The sequence below is a fragment of the Petaurus breviceps genome, unplaced genomic scaffold (assembly GCF_028583685.1).
Source record: "Petaurus breviceps papuanus isolate PSGF00001 unplaced genomic scaffold, PetGlider_PUasm1.0 207, whole genome shotgun sequence".
NCBI lineage: Eukaryota > Metazoa > Chordata > Mammalia > Diprotodontia > Petauridae > Petaurus > Petaurus breviceps.
Window position 1 is genome coordinate 31,311,725 of NW_027185850.1, and position 20,983 is coordinate 31,332,707.

At 52.9% G+C, this 20,983-nt stretch overlaps 1 protein-coding gene across 4 annotated transcripts in view; it reads right to left on the reverse strand.

The window, feature by feature from the left end:
* The window catches only part of LOC138165065 (CMP-N-acetylneuraminate-beta-1,4-galactoside alpha-2,3-sialyltransferase), a 144,542-nt gene extending 124,469 nt beyond the window's left edge, over positions 1-20,073 (reverse strand). For all 4 annotated transcript variants that reach the window (XM_069093179.1, XM_069093178.1, XM_069093176.1 and 1 more), the window contains exons 1-2: positions 20,015-20,073; positions 8,438-8,570 (exon numbers count right to left, since the gene is read on the reverse strand). In XM_069093179.1, coding sequence (XP_068949280.1) covers positions 8,438-8,558 — 121 coding nt within the window. In that variant the 5' untranslated portion in view covers positions 8,559-8,570; positions 20,015-20,073. The remainder of the gene's footprint in view (positions 1-8,437; positions 8,571-20,014) is intronic.
* Positions 20,074-20,983: the final 910 nt, after the last annotated feature.

The following is a 20,983-nucleotide window of genomic DNA, read 5'->3' on the forward strand; positions in this document are numbered from 1 at the left end:
TTTTACTTTATTTTTCTTGGTTTTGGTTTGGTTTTATTTCTGGTTTTGTTTTTGAGTTTGTTTTTTTGGTCTGTGTTTTCTTTTACAACGTGATTACCATGGAAATATGTTTTGCATGACTGCACATGTATAACCTACATCAAATTGCTTGCCTTCTCGATTGGGGTGGAGGGGAGACAGGGACAGAAAGAATTTGAGACTCAAAATTTTTTAAATGAATATTAAAAACTTTTTTTTTTGATTTTTGGAGGAAAGAGGGCAGGGCAATTGAGGTTAAGTGACTTGCCCAAGGTCACATGGCTAGTAAGAGTTAAGTGTCTGAGGCTGGATTTGAACTCAGGTCCTCCTGACTCCAGGACCGGTGTTCTATTCAATGCACTATGTAGCCGCCCCAAAAACTATTTTTATATGTAACTGGAGGGAAAAATAAAACATTAAATCATTATTTTAAAAAAGAAATGAGTTGATCACACACAAAACTCAACAAAGTTATTAAAAGTCTGCTAAGGGCAGAGTGCTACACCTTCCTCACACTAGAAGCTCTTACATTAAAAATAGGTTTATATCCCAGTGGCCCTTAATCATATTATAGTATTCAATTCTCCAGATGGAGCATCAGTCCCTCCACTATTCCCCACTCTTGAGCTTTCCCCACAGTTTCAGAAACCCTGAAGAGGGCTCCCTATTTTGGGGTAAGGCTTTCAGGGTGTGATCCCAACCACAGAATTCCAGGTGAAAGGGCAGGATTATTTTTGCTCCTTGTGCCATGCACAACAACTGCTCTCCAGAGAGGTCCACCACCCATGGCAGAGTGAGCCTACTTCTCCACAATCCTGCCAGCACTTAGCTTCATGCCTTCTGATAGTCTGGCCAGTTTGACAGGTAAGGAAGGGGGAGAGGCATCACTTTATATTTCTTTGATTATTGAGGTTCAACACAATTATTAACAATATGTTATTTCCTCTCTTGAAAATACATGCTCATATCCCTTGATAGAATAAACAAATCTGGAAAGACCTTCATAACAATGAGGGGAAAAGGTAGAACCAGAAAAAAAAGAGCCCACCCCAACTATGATTACAAGAAGAAGAGGAAATGAGAATGAATAGACAGAATTCCAACAAGGCCCAAAAGGAGAGCCTGAAATACAGTTGTGATCCTTCATGCATTTAAGTGACCAACATTACCTAAGTAAGTATAGTTGTCTGTCTGCATTGGTGCTCAACATTAAGCTCCTAATAAAACATTTGTTATAAAAATGGAAAGCAAGTCTATTTACTTTTCCATTTCCATTTCCAATATTGAAAATACAGCATCTAAGCCGACCCTCTCATTTATTCAGTGAGCATTTATTAAATGCCTACTGTAATATAGGGCCTATGCTGGGAGCTGAGGATTCAAAAAAGAAAACAAAACAGGCCTTGCTCTCAAGGAGTTTACATTCTACTCACTCTGCAGATTGGCGACTCCCTCGCTCAAACCCCATAGGATGGTAAATGCTGGAGAAAAGGAATTATTTTTGCCTTTCTTTGTATCGCCAGCATTTAGCACAGTGCCTGGCCTGCGGAAGTGATAAGTGCTGATAAGTGCTAGCTGACTTGACTTACCTTGCCCCTTTCCCCAGGGTCCCAGGCCTGGCCCATAGCCTTCTCCCCCTGGAGTTGCCTCTGCCCTGGGGCCCACTCTCTCTTAATCGGTAAGTCCCTAACCCAGGCCACACTTGCTTCACTACCAGCCCCACTGGTCACTCTCCAGATTTCTCTACTTCCTTACCAGCAGCCTTCCACCCAAAAGAAAAACCTTCCCATTCCAGATGACCTTTAGGTGGTGTCCCCTTCTCTCATTAGAATATAAGCTCCTTGCGGCCAGAAAGAAACAATTCAAATATCAAGGGTCCACAGTGAGGATCGCACAGGATTTGGCAGCCTCTACACTGAAAGATCGGAGGCAGTGGAATACAATTTTCCGAAAGGCAAAAGAGCTCGGGTTACAACCAAGGATCACATACCCAGAGAGAATGAGCATATTCTTCCAGGCAAAGAGATGGTCATTCAACGATATAACAGAGTTCCAGACCTTCCTGATAAAAAAAAGCCAGAACTCAATGGAAAATTCAACCTCCAATTACGAGATGCAACAGTGACTTAGAAAGGTAAACAAGGAGAACACACACATACCCTACTATTTGATAAGAGCAAACTGGTTATAGACAAGTAGAGGGTATGAGTATAAAATACGCAAAATGACGATTTTTAAAAATCTTATCAAGGGCTACAAAGGGGCTGCAATGGAAGAAAGGGAATGGTTGAAGTGGAAAAGGGTAAATTATGCCACACATAGAGGCATAAAAACTGTATAGCAGAGGGAAAAAAAGGGAGGGAGTTGGGAAGCATATGAGCTTTCCCATCATTGGTTCTGGTACAAGGAGGGAATAACAACCAGTTAAGCATAGGACTCTATGGAGAAACGCAAAAAGTATCATTTTAGAGGGAAAGAGGGGAGGGAGAGGAGCTTCGCATGACATTTGTTCCGGTCACTCTTGGTGCGAAGAAGAAATAGCATACTGTATTAAGTACAAAAATATACTACAGGCAGTAGGAGGGGGAAAGGGTTACGAAAGGGGAGTGAGAGTGGTTTGTAGGGAGGGAAGAAGTAAGGGGAAAGGGGAGGAAAAGGGAGGGGGGCTGATAAGGGAACACTAAGGGAGGCGGTGGTCAAAAGGAAAACTATTAAGGGGGGGAAGGGAGAAGAGAGGGAAAATATGAACATTAACAGGGGTGGGAATAGAATGGAGGGAAAGAAACAGATAACAATCATAACTGTAAATGTGAATGGAATGAACTCTCCCATAAAACGGAGACGGATAGCAGAATGGATTAGAAATCATAATCCTACAATATCCTGTTTACAAGAAACACATCTGAAACAGAGGGATACACACAAGGTAAAGGTAAAAGGTTGGAGTAAAATATATCATGCCTCAGCTAAAGTAAAAAAAGCAGGGGTAGCAATCCTTATCTCAGATAAAGCAAAAGCAAAAATTGACCTAATTAAAAGAGATAAGGAAGGAAACTATATCCTGCTTAAAGGCACCATCAAGAATGAAGCAATATCATTACTTAACATATATGCACCAAGTGGTGTAGCATCCAGATTCCTAGAGGTGAAGGTAAAGGAATTAGAGGAAGAAATAGATAGCAAAACTATACTAGTAGGAGACCTTAATCTCCCCCTATCTGAACTTGATAAATCCAACCTCAAAATAAACAAGAAAGAAATTAAGGAGGTGAACAGGATTTTAGAGAGGACAGGTATGATAGATCTCTGGAGAAAACTGAATGGGGATAAAAAGGAATATACTTTCTTCTCAGCGGTTCATGGCACATACTCAAAAATTGACCACGTTCTACTACTGTGCTATAAGAAACGAGGAGCAGACGGTCTTCATATTTACCTGGACAGGCTTGTACAAACTGATGCTGAGTGAGAAGAGTAGAACCAGGAGAAATTTGTACACAATTACAGACACAACGCATGTGTGATGACCAACTTTGATAGACTGGACTCTTCTCAGCAATGCAGTGATATAAGTCAATGCCAAAAGACTCATGATGGAGAGAAATATGTGCATCCAGAGAAAGAACTAGAAAGAACTGAGTTTATATCCAGGTGGAAGCAAAATACCTGATCTTTTTCCTTCTCTTATTTGGTTTTATATCCTCTTTACCATTTTTCATTCCAGCTGGTACAATCCATCCTTATAACCTGACTAATGTATAATGTGAAAGTATTTACAGATCCTATACTTGACTATATGCCACCCTGGGGGGGGGGGGAGGCAGGGGGACAAAATGTGAAACTCAAGGAATTGTGGAATTGAATCCTGTAAACTAAAAAAAATTTTTTTTAAATATCTATGAAAGGAAAAAAAAAAGAATATAAGCTCCTTGAGGGCAGGGTTTGCCTTTCTTTTTGCTTCTACATGAGGTGGAGGGGAAGGCACAGCATCCTGGGATCTGGAAAATTCAGTAAAATGTTTGGCCCTCCCCTCATACCAGAGAAGAAATCTGAATTATGGTGTTAAAAGACAAAATACATAGATATTCTATAATATTATACATCTAGTTTATGCATTTCTGAGTTTCTAAACATTTCCTGTGTCGTCTGCTGGCCTCCTATGTCCTCTGCAGGTTCTGCAAAACTCCCCCAAAATTCCCATTTAATTTCTCATGCCAACCCATGATATATCCAAACAGAAGTGGGGAAAGTCATGATATGGAAGAGAGAGCGGTATTTGTATCCCCTGTGCCTAGCGCCCGGGAAATGCCTGGCTTTGTCTCTCTGCTGGAGGGAAATGGCCCACACTCAGAAAATCCATTACAAAATAAACGCAGAGCAGCTGGGGGGAGGGGAGGGACCAGCATTGATTAAGCACCTACTGCGTGCTAAGCACCTTACAAACAGCTCATCTGAGCCCCACAACAGCCCTGGGAAGAGGCGCTGTGCTCGGGGCGCTCTCATCTGAGCAGTTCAGAAGAGGCTAAAGAAGACACAGACTGAGGAGTGAAGGAAGCAGAAGAATCTGTGAGGAAGGGAGGGCGTGGGTGGGGCAGCCCAAGCAAACGCAGGGAGGATGGAGACAGAACAGCTGTTGCTGAGCATCAGAGAGAAGGTCGGTTTGTCTGCATTGTGGAGTCCATCCCTATAGGGACTAAAGTGCAAGAGGCTAGAAAGTTAGGGCAGAGCCAGAATGAACAGAGGACTTTGTATTTAATCCACAGGTATGATGGAGCCAGTGAAGTTTCTTGAGCAGGAGTCAGACCCGTGCTTCAGAAAGAGACTGGTTAGGAGGTGAAGGGAATGGGAGGGTGCATGACGGAAGTGGGGAGGAGATTCGGCCAGACTTGTTAACCAATTGGAAGCGAGGGCTGAGGGGGAAGGCAGGGGTGATGATGACCCAGAGGTTGTGGCTGGCCTCTGACAGAAATGGAGAAAAATGGAGAAGGACCCAAGGCTGGGAGCCTAGACGACCCCCACCTAGAAGAGGGACGGTAGGTGGCGCTTAGGAAGAAGCTTCTGCGCTCTGGTCTGCACACCTAGCAAAGAGCCCTCAGAGAGGAAGCCAACGCATGGAATCTGCGTTAGAAGGGACCTGAGGTCTTCTCCCATCAAACAAAGGCTTCGGCCCTTCTCTCCCCTGGGCCCCTGGGAAGTAGTTTTCCCCAAATATCAGGGTGTGCCAGACTGTAGCTGGGTCACCTCCCCTCCATCACAGAGTTTAGGAGGAAAGAATCCCTTCCCCGCAGGGTCCCCATTTTTCTAGCCTCAGCAAGCAGCTCCCTTTCATCAGGGAGAACCAGCTCCACACTGGAAGTCCCTCTCATAAGTCCCCTCGCCCCTGAGGAGGTCAAAACTATCCCTAAGGCACAGATCTCTTCTGCTTACTTTTCCCTGGCCGCGCTGTCTCCCCATTGGATATTGGCTCCTTGAGAGCTGTATTTTGTCTTTGTATCACCAGTGCCTGACACACCATAGGTGCTTAACAAATGTAGTGTTAGAGCTGTCATGTGGGGGAGGGAACAGCCCTGTTCTGCTTGGCTCATGGGGAAGAGGAGCTGTAGGAAAGCCGACTGAGGCTGGTGTGATGACAGCTTCCTCCCAACATGGGATTTCCTCAGTAAAGGGCTTTCAGCCTGGGCCCCTGACAGATCTTGGACAGAGGCTTTCAACCTGTAGAAGAAAAGAATCCATTCACAGACATGTGAGTAGCCCCAGCCTCTCACTCATGCTTGGGCTCAGCTGATCTTTGGCTCCTTGGCTCCCGGCCAGACGCCTCCCAGAGGGGCCCAGTGGTGGCTTGGGCTCTGGTAGGTTAACTGGGGTCAAGTGCCCTGAGAACATGCCATGACCAGGCATGTGACAAGGAAGTCACTATGTTCCCAGTGGGCTGCACTGTCTGCTGGCCCTCCTCCCACCCAGGGAGTAGGTAGCTCAGTGACCAGAGCTCTAGGCCTGGAGTCCGGAAGAACCTCCTTCAAATCTAGCCTCAGATACACACTAGTTGAGCAAGTCACTTTACCTGTTTGCCTCAGTTTCCTCAACTGTAAAAGGAGGATAATAATAACACCCACATTCCAGGGCTGTTGTGAGGATCAAAGGAGATACTATTTGTTTAAAAAAAAAAAAAAGAAAAAAGTGCTTAGCTGGCACAGAAGCTGGCACGCAGTGGGTCCTCTACAGACCGCCAGACCACCAGAGTGGGCCCCTCAGCCTGAGGTTCAGGCCCCCCCACCCTGGCCACTCCCACACAACCCCCCCCCTTCTAATCATTCACTCACAGAGTAGCTTCTCAAGGTTTGAGGATTAGAGTGTGTGCAAAGCTGTGAACACTTGATTAACACTGTTTTATCGCTAGCTGGCTTCCCATGACGCACTCAGAGTCACCAGAACGCCCTCCACTCCCAGCTTTGCCCCCTCCCTGCCCTTTCGCCCTCCTTCCCCCTTTTACACGGCCAGCAGCAGGAAGGAGAAGGGAGGATCTGTGTGTGCCCTAAGGGTGGCACTCCACGGTCCTTCACTGGACACTCCAGGATGGAAGCGGATTTTTTAGGGTCTGTGGCACCTTTCATTAAAGTACTTCTCTGTTCCTCTAACTGTGTTTTTCATTCAAAAGGACCATGCCTGGGACATTTGCTGCCTCTTTCTCTTGCAAAGAAAGAAGCCTAGTTCAGCTGCTCCCAGTCTGGGGCCCCAGAGACAGCCGGGCAGCCTCCAGTCAGCATCCTGGGCCAGTGTCTTCCACCGACAAAGGCTCGCCTCCAGCTGCAAAGCTGATACAAAGGCTCCCTGTGGCTCCCCAGGCACCCCGCCCCTGGGCCTGCGCAGAGCGCCGAGCTGGGAGGAAGCTCCACAGACCCTGGCAATCAGGGGTCAGGGGGAACAAAGCTCACAAGAGCCATCCAAACGAGGACAGGAAATCAGGCCCTGCTGCAACACCAAGAACAAAGGCATCCTTGGAAAAGGAGCTCAGGGCTGTGGGTGGGCGGGTGCCGGGATCCCCCACTGCAGCCAGGCCAGCCCACAAGCCTGCAGGAGCTCACCCCGCCTCACGTGTCCCCCAAGCACACAGCAGACTCATGGGCGCTCCCTGCCTCCTAGTCCTGCCCTGGGCCTCTCACCGGGGCCCACACAGCCAGCCTCTCCAGTCTGGTCCATCCCACAGAATTGAGCAGCCCCGCCCCCCCGGGGGAGCCACACAGGGGACGCCACTTTGAAGCACTTCACAAACAGCAGCCCAGTTGGCCCAGAGGGTGGCAGGAGGGCCAGTGAAGGGGACAGGAGGCCAGGGGCTGAGCAGATGGACTCTTAGGGAAGAATTGGGCCAGTTAGAAGAGACGTGAAGGGGGCTGAAGGGTAAGAAAGAAATGGAAAGAGGGGACAGAGAATGACTGGGTTAGGACTTCATGGTGACGCTTAGTCTGGAATAAATCACATCCTACTGGCCCAGCCCCTGACTCTGACTGAATGATCATCCATCACCCATTCTGGAGAGCAAAGCGGGTGACTAACTGGGGCTTACAGATTGTCCACTTCCCTAGCCCTCCTCCAGCCCCTCTGCCCCCCTGGGCCCAGGGCACAGACTTCCTCCCTCTCCCACGAGGTGCCAGGTACAGCTAAGAAAAAGAAGAAAAGACCAAGTGAGGAGAAAGCTCCTGATTCTCAGGGGAAGGAAGGGTGGCAAGCTTCCATGAGGATGGGCCAGCACTAACCCCATGAGGTCACTGCCCCTCACCCCAGGCTGCCTCCTCTGCTGGGTCACAGGTCAGGAGAGGCCTCCGGGTCCTGAGCCACCACCAGGCCAGGGAATGGGAGGGAGGAACGCCGGGGGGTACACTAGAAAGCCTACTGGCTCTGAGGCCATGGGACCAGTGCCAATCCTGCCCCTAGTCCCTAGATGACCCTGAGCAAGCTGTTGAGATTCCCTTAGCCTCCTTCCCTTAGTTTCTCCTTCAATACAATGAAAGGGCTGGATTCAATGGCCTCTGAAAGCCCTCCAGCACTACCTCTGTGATGCTCTGATTCTGTGACCTTGGGTAACCCTTTCCTCCTCTTTAAAGTGAGAAGGTGGGGAAGGTTTGGGGGTCACAGCCTTGGGGGCTCCTTCCAGTCCTACATCTGTGATCTTGTGCCCTTGGGAAAGTCTTGCCTCTCTGGACCTCAGTTTCCTCCTCTGTCAGATGGAGGCTTGGATTGTGGGGCCTGTCCCAGTCCTCAATCATCCCAGGAGCCTAAGGAGGCTCTAAAGGCGGCCTTGATAGACTCCATGCAGCCCGAGACCCCAGACCAGGGCCTGTGTGGAGGAAGCCGCTGACCAGGAGCTGGCGGGGAGCTGTGAGCAGAGCCCGCCAGGCTCGCGGGGCCCTCTGCTGGCACTTACTGGGGTCTTCCCATCGGAGGAGGTGCAACTTCCAGGCGGCATAGTACATGAAGCCCAGCACCAGGCAGAGGCACAGAGTGAGCAGCAGGTTCCGCACAAGCACCACGAGGCCCATCTTCATTGGCTACATGACCTACAGAAGAGCAGACAGAAGGGGTCTTGAGAGGCGGGCACTGAGTCTCACCAGCCTGCTCTCCATGGACACGTAGGGCAGGTATGCATGGAAGGGGCACCCCAGCCCTGCACGGGGGCCAAGCCTGGCACAGTGGTCAGAGCAGGGCCCCTCCGTGGGCTGTCTCCTACACAATCCCTGAGAACTCTCAGACAACCACCCTCCCAGGCTGTTAAGAAGGCAGGGGGCAGCTAGGTGGCGCAGTGAATAGAGCACTGGCCCTGGAGTCAGAAGGACCTGAGTTCAAATGTGACCTCAGCCACTTACACAAAAACTAGCCATGTGATTCTGGGCAAGTCACTTAACCCCAATTGCCCTGCCTTCCCCCTCCAAAAAGCAAAAAAGGAAAAAAAAAATAAGGCCTTGTGTGTCAACAACCATCAGCGCTTACTCTCAACTACAAGCATGGTCCTGGAGAGTGGCTTTGTGAGTAGAGAGGAGTGTGCATGAGAGAAGCTGTGAAATGAGAAATGCCAGGCCTGGAGAAAAGGTTCAATCTGGGGGATAAGAGAGTAAGCAGCGAGGTGACTCCAAGGGTGGGAACCTGGGGACTGGGAGGGTGGTGGTGCCCTCCACAGTCATGGGGAAGTTAGGAAGAGGGGAAGAGTTGGGGAGGAAAGACAATAAGTCCAGTTTGGGACACATGGAGTTGAAGATGTCTATGTGACATTCAGTTTAGCTGTCAAAAAGACAGGTGGGAGGTGGCCAGGTAGCACAGTGAGTAAGAGCACCGGCTCCAGTGTCGGGATGACCTGGGGATTGAATCCAGGCTCCAACACTTAGCACCCACCCAGAAACACCTGGCCATGTAACCTTGAGCAAGTTACTTAACCCCGATTGCTTAGGGGCGGCCAGGTGGCTGAGTGAGTAAGAGCACTGGCTCCAGTGTCGGGATGACCGGGATCAAATCTGGGCTCAGATACTTAGCACCACACCCAGAAATAACTGGCCGTGTAACCTTGAGCAAGTTACTTAACCCTGATTGCTTAAAAAAAAAAAAAGACAGGTGGAGGGTGGTACAGCGAATAGGCCACCAGCCCTGGAGTCAGGAGAACCTGAGTTCAAATCTGGCTTCAGACACTTAACATACTTACTAGCTATGTGACTTAGGCAAGTCACTTAACTCCAATTTCCTTGCCTTTCCCCTCCAAAAAAAGAAAAGAAAAGACAGTTGGAGAGATGAGACTGGAGTTCAGCCTCAGAGAGGTTGGGGCTGGATAAGCTGATCTGAGAATCATCAGCTAAGAGATGATCATTGAATCCTTGGCAGCTGATGAGATCATGGCATGAAAGAGAAGAAGGCCCAGGACAGGGCCCTGGGGGTTGCCCATGACTAATAGACATGCGCTGGATGAAGGCCTCAGCACCAGAGACAGAGGAGGAGAGATCAGACGGGCAAAAAGCAGGAGAGAGAGTTGTCAGAAAAGCCAGAAGAGGGTGAACAGCGGTGTCAAAGACTGCAGAGAGGCCAAGAAGTGTGAGGACTGACGCAGGCCCGTGAGATCTGGCAGTCAGAGATCATAGGACACATGGAGAGCGGTAACAACAATAATGGCCACTACCTTATCTAGCGCGTCCTAGGTGCCAGGCACTGTGCGAAGGGCATCCCAATTATTGCCTCATCTGATCCTCGTGACAACACAGGGGGTAGGTGCTATTATTACCCCCAAATAAGGAAATTGGGGCAAAGAGTTTGGATGACTTGCCCAGGGTCACATGGCTAGTGTCCGAGGCAGGGTTTGAAGGCAGGACTTCCTGAGCCCGGGTTCGATATTCCATCCACTGAACCACCTTTACCGCTGGCTAGATTCCACCCAGAGCTCTAGCTCATCAGAACACTGTTCTGCAAGGCCCTGTTATCATCCTCTTTACCAGCCCTGCTTTCCATGCTCATACACTGAAAACCTCTATTGCCTTGTCCATCTGTACTGGTCTCTGGACAATTCCTATTTTTCCTTCCCACTGAAACAGCTTCCCTTTGTGCCTTCAGAATTCCATTCCTGCACATCCCCCATCCCTCCTGGGCTGGCTTCCTCTTTAGAAATTCAGTCTGTGGGATTTGACCTATCCTCCCCTGAACTCTCCTTCTCTGTCCTAAGTTCTAGGAGTTTCTGAGATTTCCTCTCATGGGCTGAGTCCTGGACTCTCTCCACCAGGGTCTAAGGAGGGATATGGTCAAGCAGGTGCTGGTGGTTTGAGTTGGCTGCACATGCTGACTCCTGTCTCTCTCTCAGGGGGCTTTCCTGCCTCAGGTAGGCTGGCCCTGTGGGTGCAGCTGGTGGTGATGGCTAGCCCCTTTTCCACAGGAGATGCTTCCCTGATGATGGCTGTGAGAACTGGGCTGGAAGCAAGATAGGTGGTCCGGGGGTGCTGCCACTTCCCAGGCTCCTATCTGCCTCTTGGTAGTATTTGTCAGGAGCGCTCCATCCTCATCATTCCTATGTTTTATCCCAGATACAGACAAGCAAATTCCATCCTCAGACATCACCTGCACCAGCTGTTCACTTTCCAAATCTGCCGTTCTCTCCTGTATTCCTAACCTATGACAAGGAATAGTGGTTAAAAAAAAAAAAAACCTGCCTCTGCTTCTTCTCTTCCCAAATATCTATCATCTTTGTCAACAAAGTCTGGCAACTTTTAAGCTCCTTCTGGTAGGGACATGTGAGTGCCTGGGAGACCCCCAGCCATGGTGCCTGAGCCTGCTGGGCAAGGCAGGGAGGGGGGAGGGTATCAGTGAAATCCAGGGGCAGGACAAGTCAGGACAAATGGAGATGGCCCAGGATGCAGTGGCTTACCAGTAAGAAGCTCTAAAGGCTCTGCAGCACCCGATTCAGCTGCCTTGAAGGCCACTGGAACAAATCATTCTCCTCTGTCCATTTCGTCAGGGGAGGGTCTTCATATGCTTAGGGGAGACACCCTCCCAACTCACTGATGGGTCTTTCTCATCCTGGTTTAGCCCATCTGGCAAGATGGTTTACGGGAGTGTGTCTGTTACCGTGCCATGGCTTCTGGGAGCCACAGACGAGACCTGTGTGAAGGTGGACACCCTGAAAAGGGCCAGGCAGCTCTGACATCAGAGGGGCTAGTCTTCCTGAACACCCCCTACCAGGTGAAGTAAGATAGAGGGAGAAAAGAGGAGGAGCCAGGACAGAACCCTGAGGCACACCTGGGGTTAGAAGGTGTGATCTAGAGGAGGATCCAGCAAAGGAGACAGAAGGAGCAGTCAGAGAGGGAGGAGGAAGACCAGGAGAGAGAGGGGTGTCCTGAAAACCAAGAGAAAGGAGAGTATCTAGGAGAACAGAGTGATCAACAATGCCCAACGCTGCAGAGAGGTCAAGGAGAAGGAGGATGGAGAAAAGGCCACTGGTTTTAGCAGCTAAGCGATAGATCATCAGTAATTTTGGAGAGGGCAGCTTCAGTTAATGATGAGGTCAGAAGCCCGTTTGTAAGGGGTCAAGAAGACAGTGAGGGGAGAGGGAGGAGAGGCACCCATTGTAGATGACCCTTTTCAGGAACTTAGCTACAAAGGGCAGAAAAGACTTGGTACTTAATACATGCCTGCTGACTGACAGCTGACAGACCATGTCACCACCACCTTCCTTCTACTGAACTGAACCTTGTCCTCTTCCTCATTCTGATCTCCCGTCCCTTCACCCCTTCAACCTCTCCCAGACCATCATCACTCCTGCTATGCCCTGGCTTCTCCCCTTCCCTCACCACTGCTAGCCATCCCCCACCCCCCAGGGCTGCCATGCCACCATGGGGCAGGGGGGGAGAAAGGAGGTAGCTGCAGCTGAGCCCCCTGCTGCAGCCCAGGCTGCCCAGAACCCAGCCCCACTGCTGGACAGATCTGGCTTGGCTGAGATGGGAGTCTTCTGATGAAATGGAGGGCCACCAGGCCTTGCCATCTGCCCTGTCTCTACACCCTGCAGACCTCTGGCACCATCACCTGACCAGCCACAGAATATGAGGTCCTTAGGGTTGTCTCACTGTGCAGTCCCAGCACTTGGCACGTAATAAACACTCAATAAATGCTCCTTCCTTCCTTCCTTCCTTCCTTCCTTCCTTCCTTCCTTCCTTCCATCCTTCTATCCTTCCTTCCCTCCTTCCCTCCTTCCTTCCTTCCTTCCTTCCTTCCTTTCTTTCCTTTCTTCTTTTCTTCCTTTCCTTCCTTCCTTCCTTTCCTTCCTTCCTTCCTTTGCTCTTTCCATCCTACACGCTCCCCAACCTCCTCCATCCATCTCTGAGGCTGTCGTCAGTCTTATACATTCCCAGCCCAGGACCTCGCTGCTGCTCAGAGATCCCTTACCTCTATCCCACTCCTTGGGTCACCTGGGCCCCTCCCCAACTGCTCCCTCTCCACAGAGGACATCGTGAGGCTGAATGGCTCACAACCTCATGCTCATTCTCTCTTACTCCCCTTTTTCAAGCAGTTGTTAAGTCCTGTTTTTTCTGCCCATGCATGCCCCCTTTTCTCCTCAGACACAGCCACACACATACCGCCCCCCACCAAGCGGCTGGCCCTCATCACCTCACACTTGGACTGTTGCAATGGCCCCCTCACTGGTCTCCCTGTCTCCAGGCTCTTCCCTCCCTAATTCATCCTCTACTCAGCCAATGAAGTGATCTTCCTAATGCACAAATCTGGCTATGTCACCCCTCATTCAAGAAGCTTCAATGGCTCCCCACTGCTTCTAGGATATAGCACAAATTCCAGTGTTTAGCCTTTAAAATCCTTCATAATCTGGCTCCAATCTATCCATCCAGCAATGATGACACATCATTCACTATCACTGTCTCTACAATCCAATCAAACTTGTTATCTGAACATGATATCTCACCTCCCACCTCTGTGGCTTTGCATAGGCTGGCCTCCATGCCAGGAACGTCCTCACTTAACACCTTTGGAATTCATATCTCCATCCAAGGCTGAACTCAACTGTCACCTCCCACAAGAGCCTTTACCCATATTCCCCAGGCCTCCTGTCTCCAAACAACTTTGTCTTAATTTTGTAAGGATTCTGTTCTGAGTTTTCTGGGTACGTGTTATGGCCCCTCACTTGAATTCAAGCTCTTGGACGACAGGGCCTGCTGCTTACTCCTTTCCATAGCCAGCATGTCCTACATCTCCTCCAATGCAGCATGTGCCTAATAAATGCTTGTAAAACCACACTGAACACCAGCACTGTGAGTTGTACGAGCTGCACACTACTGGGGGAGGGGCTCAATCCCCGATAGAGGAGGCCCTGGGAGGGAGAGCTGGCCTGGATTGAGCATTCATGGGCTAGGAGAGAAAAAATGGTGTCTTCCACCAAAAATAAGGTTTGTCTTCTATGTTAGCACAGCCTACACGACTACATGAGAGCTGAAGATCCTTTTACCCAGATAGGCACCAAATTGTGAGAAAACCTGGGTGGAAGCCCCTAAAGACTGGGCTGAGGATCCCACTTCAGTGCTCATGATGCCCCTGGCCCCACCATGGGAATCCCCACCCCAGACAGGACCAAACAGGAGGTAGGCTCCTACCTGCCCCTATCCCCACTGCTCTTCATCCCTGGAATGCCTCACTCTTGACTTTCTTCCAAACCCAGCTCAAAGCCCACCATCTGCCACAGTCCTTGTCGGCCCCACCTCCAGCTGCTAGAGTCCTCTCTGGGACTACCTCCCATTTGCCCGTTTACCCTATATTCATGTGGTCAGTACGTGGCTTTTGCATGTTACTCCCTCCCGGGTTAGAGAGTGAGTTCCCTGAGGGCAGGGGCCAGGTTGTCTGTCTTTGCTGAGATTAGCACAGTGCCCAGCACATAGTAGGTTAATCAATGCCTGTTTACTATTGCTGCATGCCTAGAACTAAGGAGATTGGAGCTTGCCCATGGGATCAGGATTCAGTGTCCATGCAGTAAGAGGTGTCTAGTGGAGTGCCCAGGGGATCTAGGTTGGGCCCTGGACTGCTGAATATTTTATCAATGATTTGGATAAAGAAATGGCAGACAGCCAACTGGAGAGGTCTACCTCAAATGCCCTGCTGGCACCTCCAGCTTCTTAGAAATCCTACCACAGGCCCTGCCCTTCCTACCTCAGACACCCAGGGGAGTTCGACACCTGCACCTCTAATGTTTACAGCCTGCACCTTACACCCACTGGGGCTCTCTGCCTCCCCAGCTCCTCTCCACTGGGCCCCTTGGAGCCACCCTCTCTGCTCCCTCCTGGTCTCTGGTGTCCCACCTGCTCCCTGCTCCCACTTCCATCCTATCACCTAATCTTATCAGCCCTCCACTCCAGTGATCTGAACAAACTAGGCCTTCTACATAAATAGGAGAGCAGAAGCCTTATGACCAGCAGGCCCAGGATCTCGCCCTAGCCCTGACATTCCCTAACTAACTGGGGGCCTGTTTCCTCAGCAGCAGACTAAAGATAACCTTTGCACTGTTATCCTCAAAGGGCTTTCTGAGGAGCATGCCACATGGTTGAGAGCTGTTTTAACTATTATGGCATTCAAGGCTCTCTATGATCTGGCTCCAGCCTTACCTCCCAGTTCTCCATCCTCACTGCTGGACCTCCCCTAGACCTAGGGACCCTGCCCTCTATTTCAGGGAAGACCTGAGCCCACAAGGATTTTCCCCACTCTGAACCCCTCAGGTATCATTTACAGAATCAGAATTTGAGAAATGAATGGGACCCTAGAGTCAGCCCTATCCTGTTTCAGAGAAGGAAGCTGAATCCCAGGATGGGAAGTGGCTTGCCCAAGGTTACAGAGCATGGCAGGGGCAGAGTGAGGGCTGCAGTGACAGTGCTCCTGCCCTGGCCGGACATCAAAGCCAGCCTCAAGACCCTCACTGCCCTGGGATGGTTTGTTCCCCTCGGAGGGCAGGAAGTTTATGTGACCGTGCCCTCGGAAGCCCTGTGTGCAAATCCTCTCTCTGAGGTTTGCTTCCTGCATGTCTCTGGGAAGAGCCCATACCCTGCCTGAGCCTGTTTCCTCCTGTCTAAAATCATGGGTGGACCAGCTGGCTTCTGAGATCCCTGCCAGCTCTGGAGTCAGACTGGCATGATCCCAAAATGCCCAGGGCATGGACCAACCTCCTTGAGATGGCACAAAAACAAACCTCCAGGGACAGCCCACCCCACCAACTGCCCTCTGGCCATCGACCTCCAAGGTTAGCCCCTCACCCCTGCACCCCCAGACCAACCAAGACCAGAGCCTTCCCGGCTCTCTCCAACACTGGCTAAAAATCCCATAATCCAGGACAGCAAATTTCCTGTTACAGAAGGAGCTGGGCTAGCTGCTAGGCTCACCAGGATGACAAGGCCGCAACCCAGCCAGGGACCTGAGCCCTGGCAGAAAATCACAACTACCACCAAGCTGAGGCTGGGGAGCAGTTTCTCTTGCTCTCGGGAGAGATGTGAAAACAGTATCCTAGCTGAGCAAACTCTGCCTTCCTTCTTCTCCCTCTTCTTCCTCCTCCCCACTTTGTTCCTTCTCCTCCCCCCGCTTCTTCCTCCTTCCCTTCTCTTAAACCCTACTTTCCCATCTCATCATCACAGCTCAGGCCTCAATTTGCTCTTTTCACAGTTATGAAACTAAGGTTACGCAGTTCACCTTGACAATATCTTCTCCCATCAAATGTCTGGCTGCCATAACGTCACATCGTGCCCAACCCCAGCCCTGGAACACCCCCCATCCACCTTTTGCACTCCTAGAGCAGGCTACTAGGGAAAGCGTCACCTTAGCTGGCTGACCTGGGCCATCTCAAGCAGTCCCTGAAGGACTTTCTCAGTCCCTCCTAAATCCCCTCCAGCCTCCCCCCAAAGCCATCTCTTTTAGCTGAGGACCTCACCTAAAGAACAGTCACTGGGAGTTCCCAAGCCCCTGATAGCCCCCATTCTCTCTCCCTCTGACGAGGAAGAGATGGCCCTTTTCCTTAACATGTGCCCCGACTGCACCCCCCTTCAATTATCTCCATGTCTCCCTCTGTCTCTCTCTGTGAATCTCTTTCTGTCTCTGGCCCTATCTACTGGCTACTTCCCTGCTGCCTACAAACATGCCCATGCTTCCCCATCCCTAACAATCCTAGCAGCTCCTCAAGCTGTCTTCCTAGATCTCTTCTCCCCTTCCCACGTGCCTATAGCACGTAGTCTCATCACTCACCCAAAACTGGTCTCCCCAAAGTCACTGCTGATCTCTTCATGGCGACATCCAATGGTCCTCCCTCAGTCCTCTTCCTTTTTGGCCTCTTGACAGCCTCTGACATCATCAGTAACCTCCTCTTCCTGGATGCTCTCTCCTCTCTGGGCTTTCCTGACATTGCTGCTTCTCACCCTCCTTTGCTGGTCCATCAGCCAAACCACACCCCCGACCCTGTGTTCTCCCCTAGACACTGTCCCGTCCCCTTCCCTTCTCCCTAAACTGTCTCACCTAGTGACCCCATCAGCTCAGTTCTCGTCCCTCTGCAGAGGACTCTCAAATCTGCATATCCAGGCACCTCGGACCAAACAGGCCCATCCAGACTGTCTTTCTAGCCATGATTTATCTCCCACCTCTGCACCTTTGCACCGGCTGTGCCCTATGCCTGGAGTGCTCTCACTCATCTCTGCCTCCCAGAATCCTTGGTTCCCTTCAAAGCTTTGCATGCATGCCGCCTTCTCCAGGAAGCCTCTGCTTGCCCCTCATGCCCCTCTCCCTAGAGTCCTCCTCTTCAATTTCACTCGCATCTATCTGAGATATGTTCAGGAATGTATATATGGTCTCTACGATATAATGAAAGCTATTTGAGGGAAGCGACTTTAATTTTTATCCCTGTTTCTCCCATGCCTAGCACAGTGCCTGGCATATAGGAGGTTTTTAATAAATGCTTGTTAATGGACCGATTCCCTCCTTCTAGCTTCCCCATTATTATCAAGGGTATCACCAGCCTCGCTGTAGCAGCAAGGAAAGAGAGGAAGTGGCACGGGCCACGCAGGTCAAACCCCCACCACCTAGACCACCATCTCCCCTCAGAGCTGGGAGGGGACAGCTCAGGAGCCTGGAGAACTGCCCTGCTTCTGCAAAGCCACACCTGGGGAGAGGCAGCCCGGCACCTGGGCCTGCAAGGTGCTGCAGACACAGGAACTGAAGGAACCGATGGATGAAAGAAGAGACACTTATTATGCACCGTGTGCTCAGTGCTGTAATCCAGCAGAAGAGCAAGGACCCTGCCCCCCAGGAGCTCCCAGTCTAGGGGGGGGACAAGCCCTCAGGAAGGTTTCAGCTACACATCAGATAGAGGGGGCCCCGAGTCCTCAGGGAGCAGCAGCCAAGCAGAGGCCTCTCCTTAGTGTCATTTCCACTGGTAAAATGACATTGGTTTCTCATGTTGAGCCATCTGACAGGGCCAAGGACTTTTCTGACAAGAACTTTCCTTTCCGGGTCCCCAGGCCCCTGGGCTGCAGTCCCTGCCGGAGCACTTGCCAGGCTGCATCTCCACAGGAGGATGGCTGCAGGCACTGGGCAGGAAGCACAGCTATGCCCCAGGCTCTTGGGGCATGAGGGGAAATGGTGATCAAGGTGGTGCTGCTGCCTGACCTGCATGGCCCATGTTGCCTCCCATCTCACCTCCTGGGTGCCTGGCTCCTTCAGTCAGGCTGGCCCACCTGCCCTGGGCATGGCATTTGGTGGCAGGTGGTGAGGAAGGCTGGCTCCCTCTCCATAGGAGCTGCCTCCCCAGATGATGGCTATGAGGGCTGGGCAGGATGCCAGCCTGGGGGCCTGGGGGCACTGCCCCTCCTGGGGCTCCTGTATCTCTCTGCCTGTGGTGGCAGCTGGCAATGAGGAGGAAGGTGGATCCCTTCTCTACAGATGATTTCTCCCTTAATGGAGGTGGTGGACGCTGGGCTGGCCGCACTCTAGGGGTGTGGAGGTATGCAGGGTCCCGAACTGTCTCCATCATGACCTGGGGGGGTGCCAGTGCCTCACCTCACCCTTAGAGGGTTTTACTGCCTCAGCCAGGCTGACCTGTCTGCCCTATGGGCGGCAGCCAGAAGACCCAGAAAGGAGAGGCTCCGACATCAGAAAGTGATGTGATTCTATCACTGAAGACAATGTCAGGTCATCTGCTTGGCCATTGCACCCCCAGCCCAAGGGCTCCCTCCCTTCTTCATCAGACTGAGTCCCTGGATGGTGTGGATTTTCTTGCTAAGCAATGGTGTGCACACAGCTTGAGTCATTCTATCCTGACAGGTCATGCCTGCCTCCCCCACCTCTCTGGCATTCGTACCTCCCTCTTTACTCACATGACCCCCCAGCTCTGGCACTCAGCTCCTCTCCCCCGACTCCTACAGCTCTGACAGCTGCAAAGCCCCAGTCTGACTGCCTCCCCATTCCCGCGGTGATCCGAGCCCCTGGGAGCACTTGAGGCCCTCCTCAAACTGGCCCCTTCTGCAGTTAACTCCCCATTGATGGAATGAACCTTTGCCTCCCAAGCCCAGGCTCTCCTCAGGGGACAGCAATCAGCACCAGGGAGGGCACTGCAGTGGGAGAGGCCTGGATGCCCTGGGACTGTCACCAGGTGTGTGGGGCGGGGGTCCCTGGAGGGAGTGAGCTCCCTGTTGCTGGAGGGCTTCTGAAAAGTGCACAAACACTGCGGTACCAGGAGCACGGTGCAGCCCGGGGATGGAGCTGCCTCGGAGGACGCAGGAGTTCCATGTGCGGAGCATTAACTGAGTGCCTACTGTGTGCCAGGCTCTGGGCCCTGCCCTCCATGAGCTGACAGCTCAGTACAAGCTGGGGTCCCCGGGGGCTGGAGCAGGCAGTGCACCCCTCCTGGTCCCCGCTCTTAAAGGCACAGAATAAGCTGGGCGCCGCTGGGGCGGGCAGGGAAGCGCGGGGCACGGCGGAAGGTGAGGGCAAAGGCGCGCGGAGGGGAGATGGTGACTCCGGCCCGGCACGACACCAAGGTCAGTTTGACCGTACCGGGAAGGGATGGAGGGCGGGATGGACCGAGGGTCTGCTGCCGGCTGGAAGGGAGTCTAGGAGGGAGGAGCTGGAACCGCTGGGGCCTGGCTGCTACGAGGGTCGCGGGGGAGACAGGGCAGGGGGGCTGCCGGCCGGGTCCGGGCCCCAGGGGGTGCGGGGAGGGACCCACGTGCGGGGGTGACCCGAGCACGGCCGCCCGCGCAGAGCCCTGGGGCCCCCCACTGAAGACCTCCTCCACCGGCCAGGCCTGGGCTGGGGGCCACAGCCACGGGCACGATCGCAGGCGTCCGGGCCCGCCCCCCGCCCTCTGCCGGTCCCGCGGGGGCAGGGGCGCCCTGGGGCTCCCAGCGCGGTCACGGTCACGGGCGGGTCACGGTCACGGACCGGGGGCGCGCACCAGAACCGTTAGCTGCGAGCGCGCGCGACGCGCGGCGGGGAGGGGACGCGCTCTTACCGCGGGGCGGGCTCGACGGCGGGGGGCTGGGTGGGCGCGGGGCCGGCGGGCGCGGGGTCGGGCCCGGCCTCGGGCTCCGGCGCGGGGGGTTCCGCGGGCGCCGCCATGGCGGGGACGCAGCCTCAGCCTCACAGCGCCAGGGGCGGGGCCACGGGCAGGGGCGGGGCCGCCCTGACCAATGGGGAGCCGCGACCTCGGCCCGCGGGCAAGGGGGCGGGCACAGACGGCACTGTGACCAATCGGCACGCGGGGGCGGGGCGGGTCGAGCCGGGTGGACATCCAATAGTAGAGTGAGGTCGAGGGGGATACGGGAGGGAGAAGAGGATGAGGGAGGGGGCCGTGGCTCCAAGCGGGGTAGGGGGTGAGCGCGCAGCCCCAGCGCCCAGCCCCCGCTCCCCTGCCTCCCCTCCCCCATCACCCTGCCTCAGTTTCCTTGATGGAGCCGCTGTCCTCCTTCCCTCGGTTTCCCTATTCACTCCTAACACTCAGCCTGCTTGTTCCCCCCTCCTCCCGCCCTGCCTCAGTTTCCCCATTCATTCACCCCCGCCCTTCACCTTCCCATCCCCCTCACTTTCTCCCTGTCTCAGTTTTCTTAGCGGGACCCCCAGCTCGCCCTGCCTCGGTTTCCCCACTCATCCCCGGAGCTGCCGTCTTTTCCTTTCGGCCCCTGCCGCCTCAGTTTCCCCAGCCCCCCTGGGCTTGTCACAGCGCCCCCCCGCTCCGAGTGCTCCCCGCGCCCCTTTCCGGTCAGACCTGAGCCTCTGGGAGCCTGTGCACGGCGCGCTCCGGGTAGGGCCGGTGTCCTGCCCCCCAGCACAGCCCCCGCCCCAGGACTGCAGAGTCCGAACACGGGCACTGCCTCCTCCAGGCACCTGGTCCAGCTCCCACAGCGTCCCGGAGGAGTGACCACCTCCGGGGATGGGGAGCTAGGACAGCCATCAGCCTGGGGAAGCTTTCCTCTTGACCGCT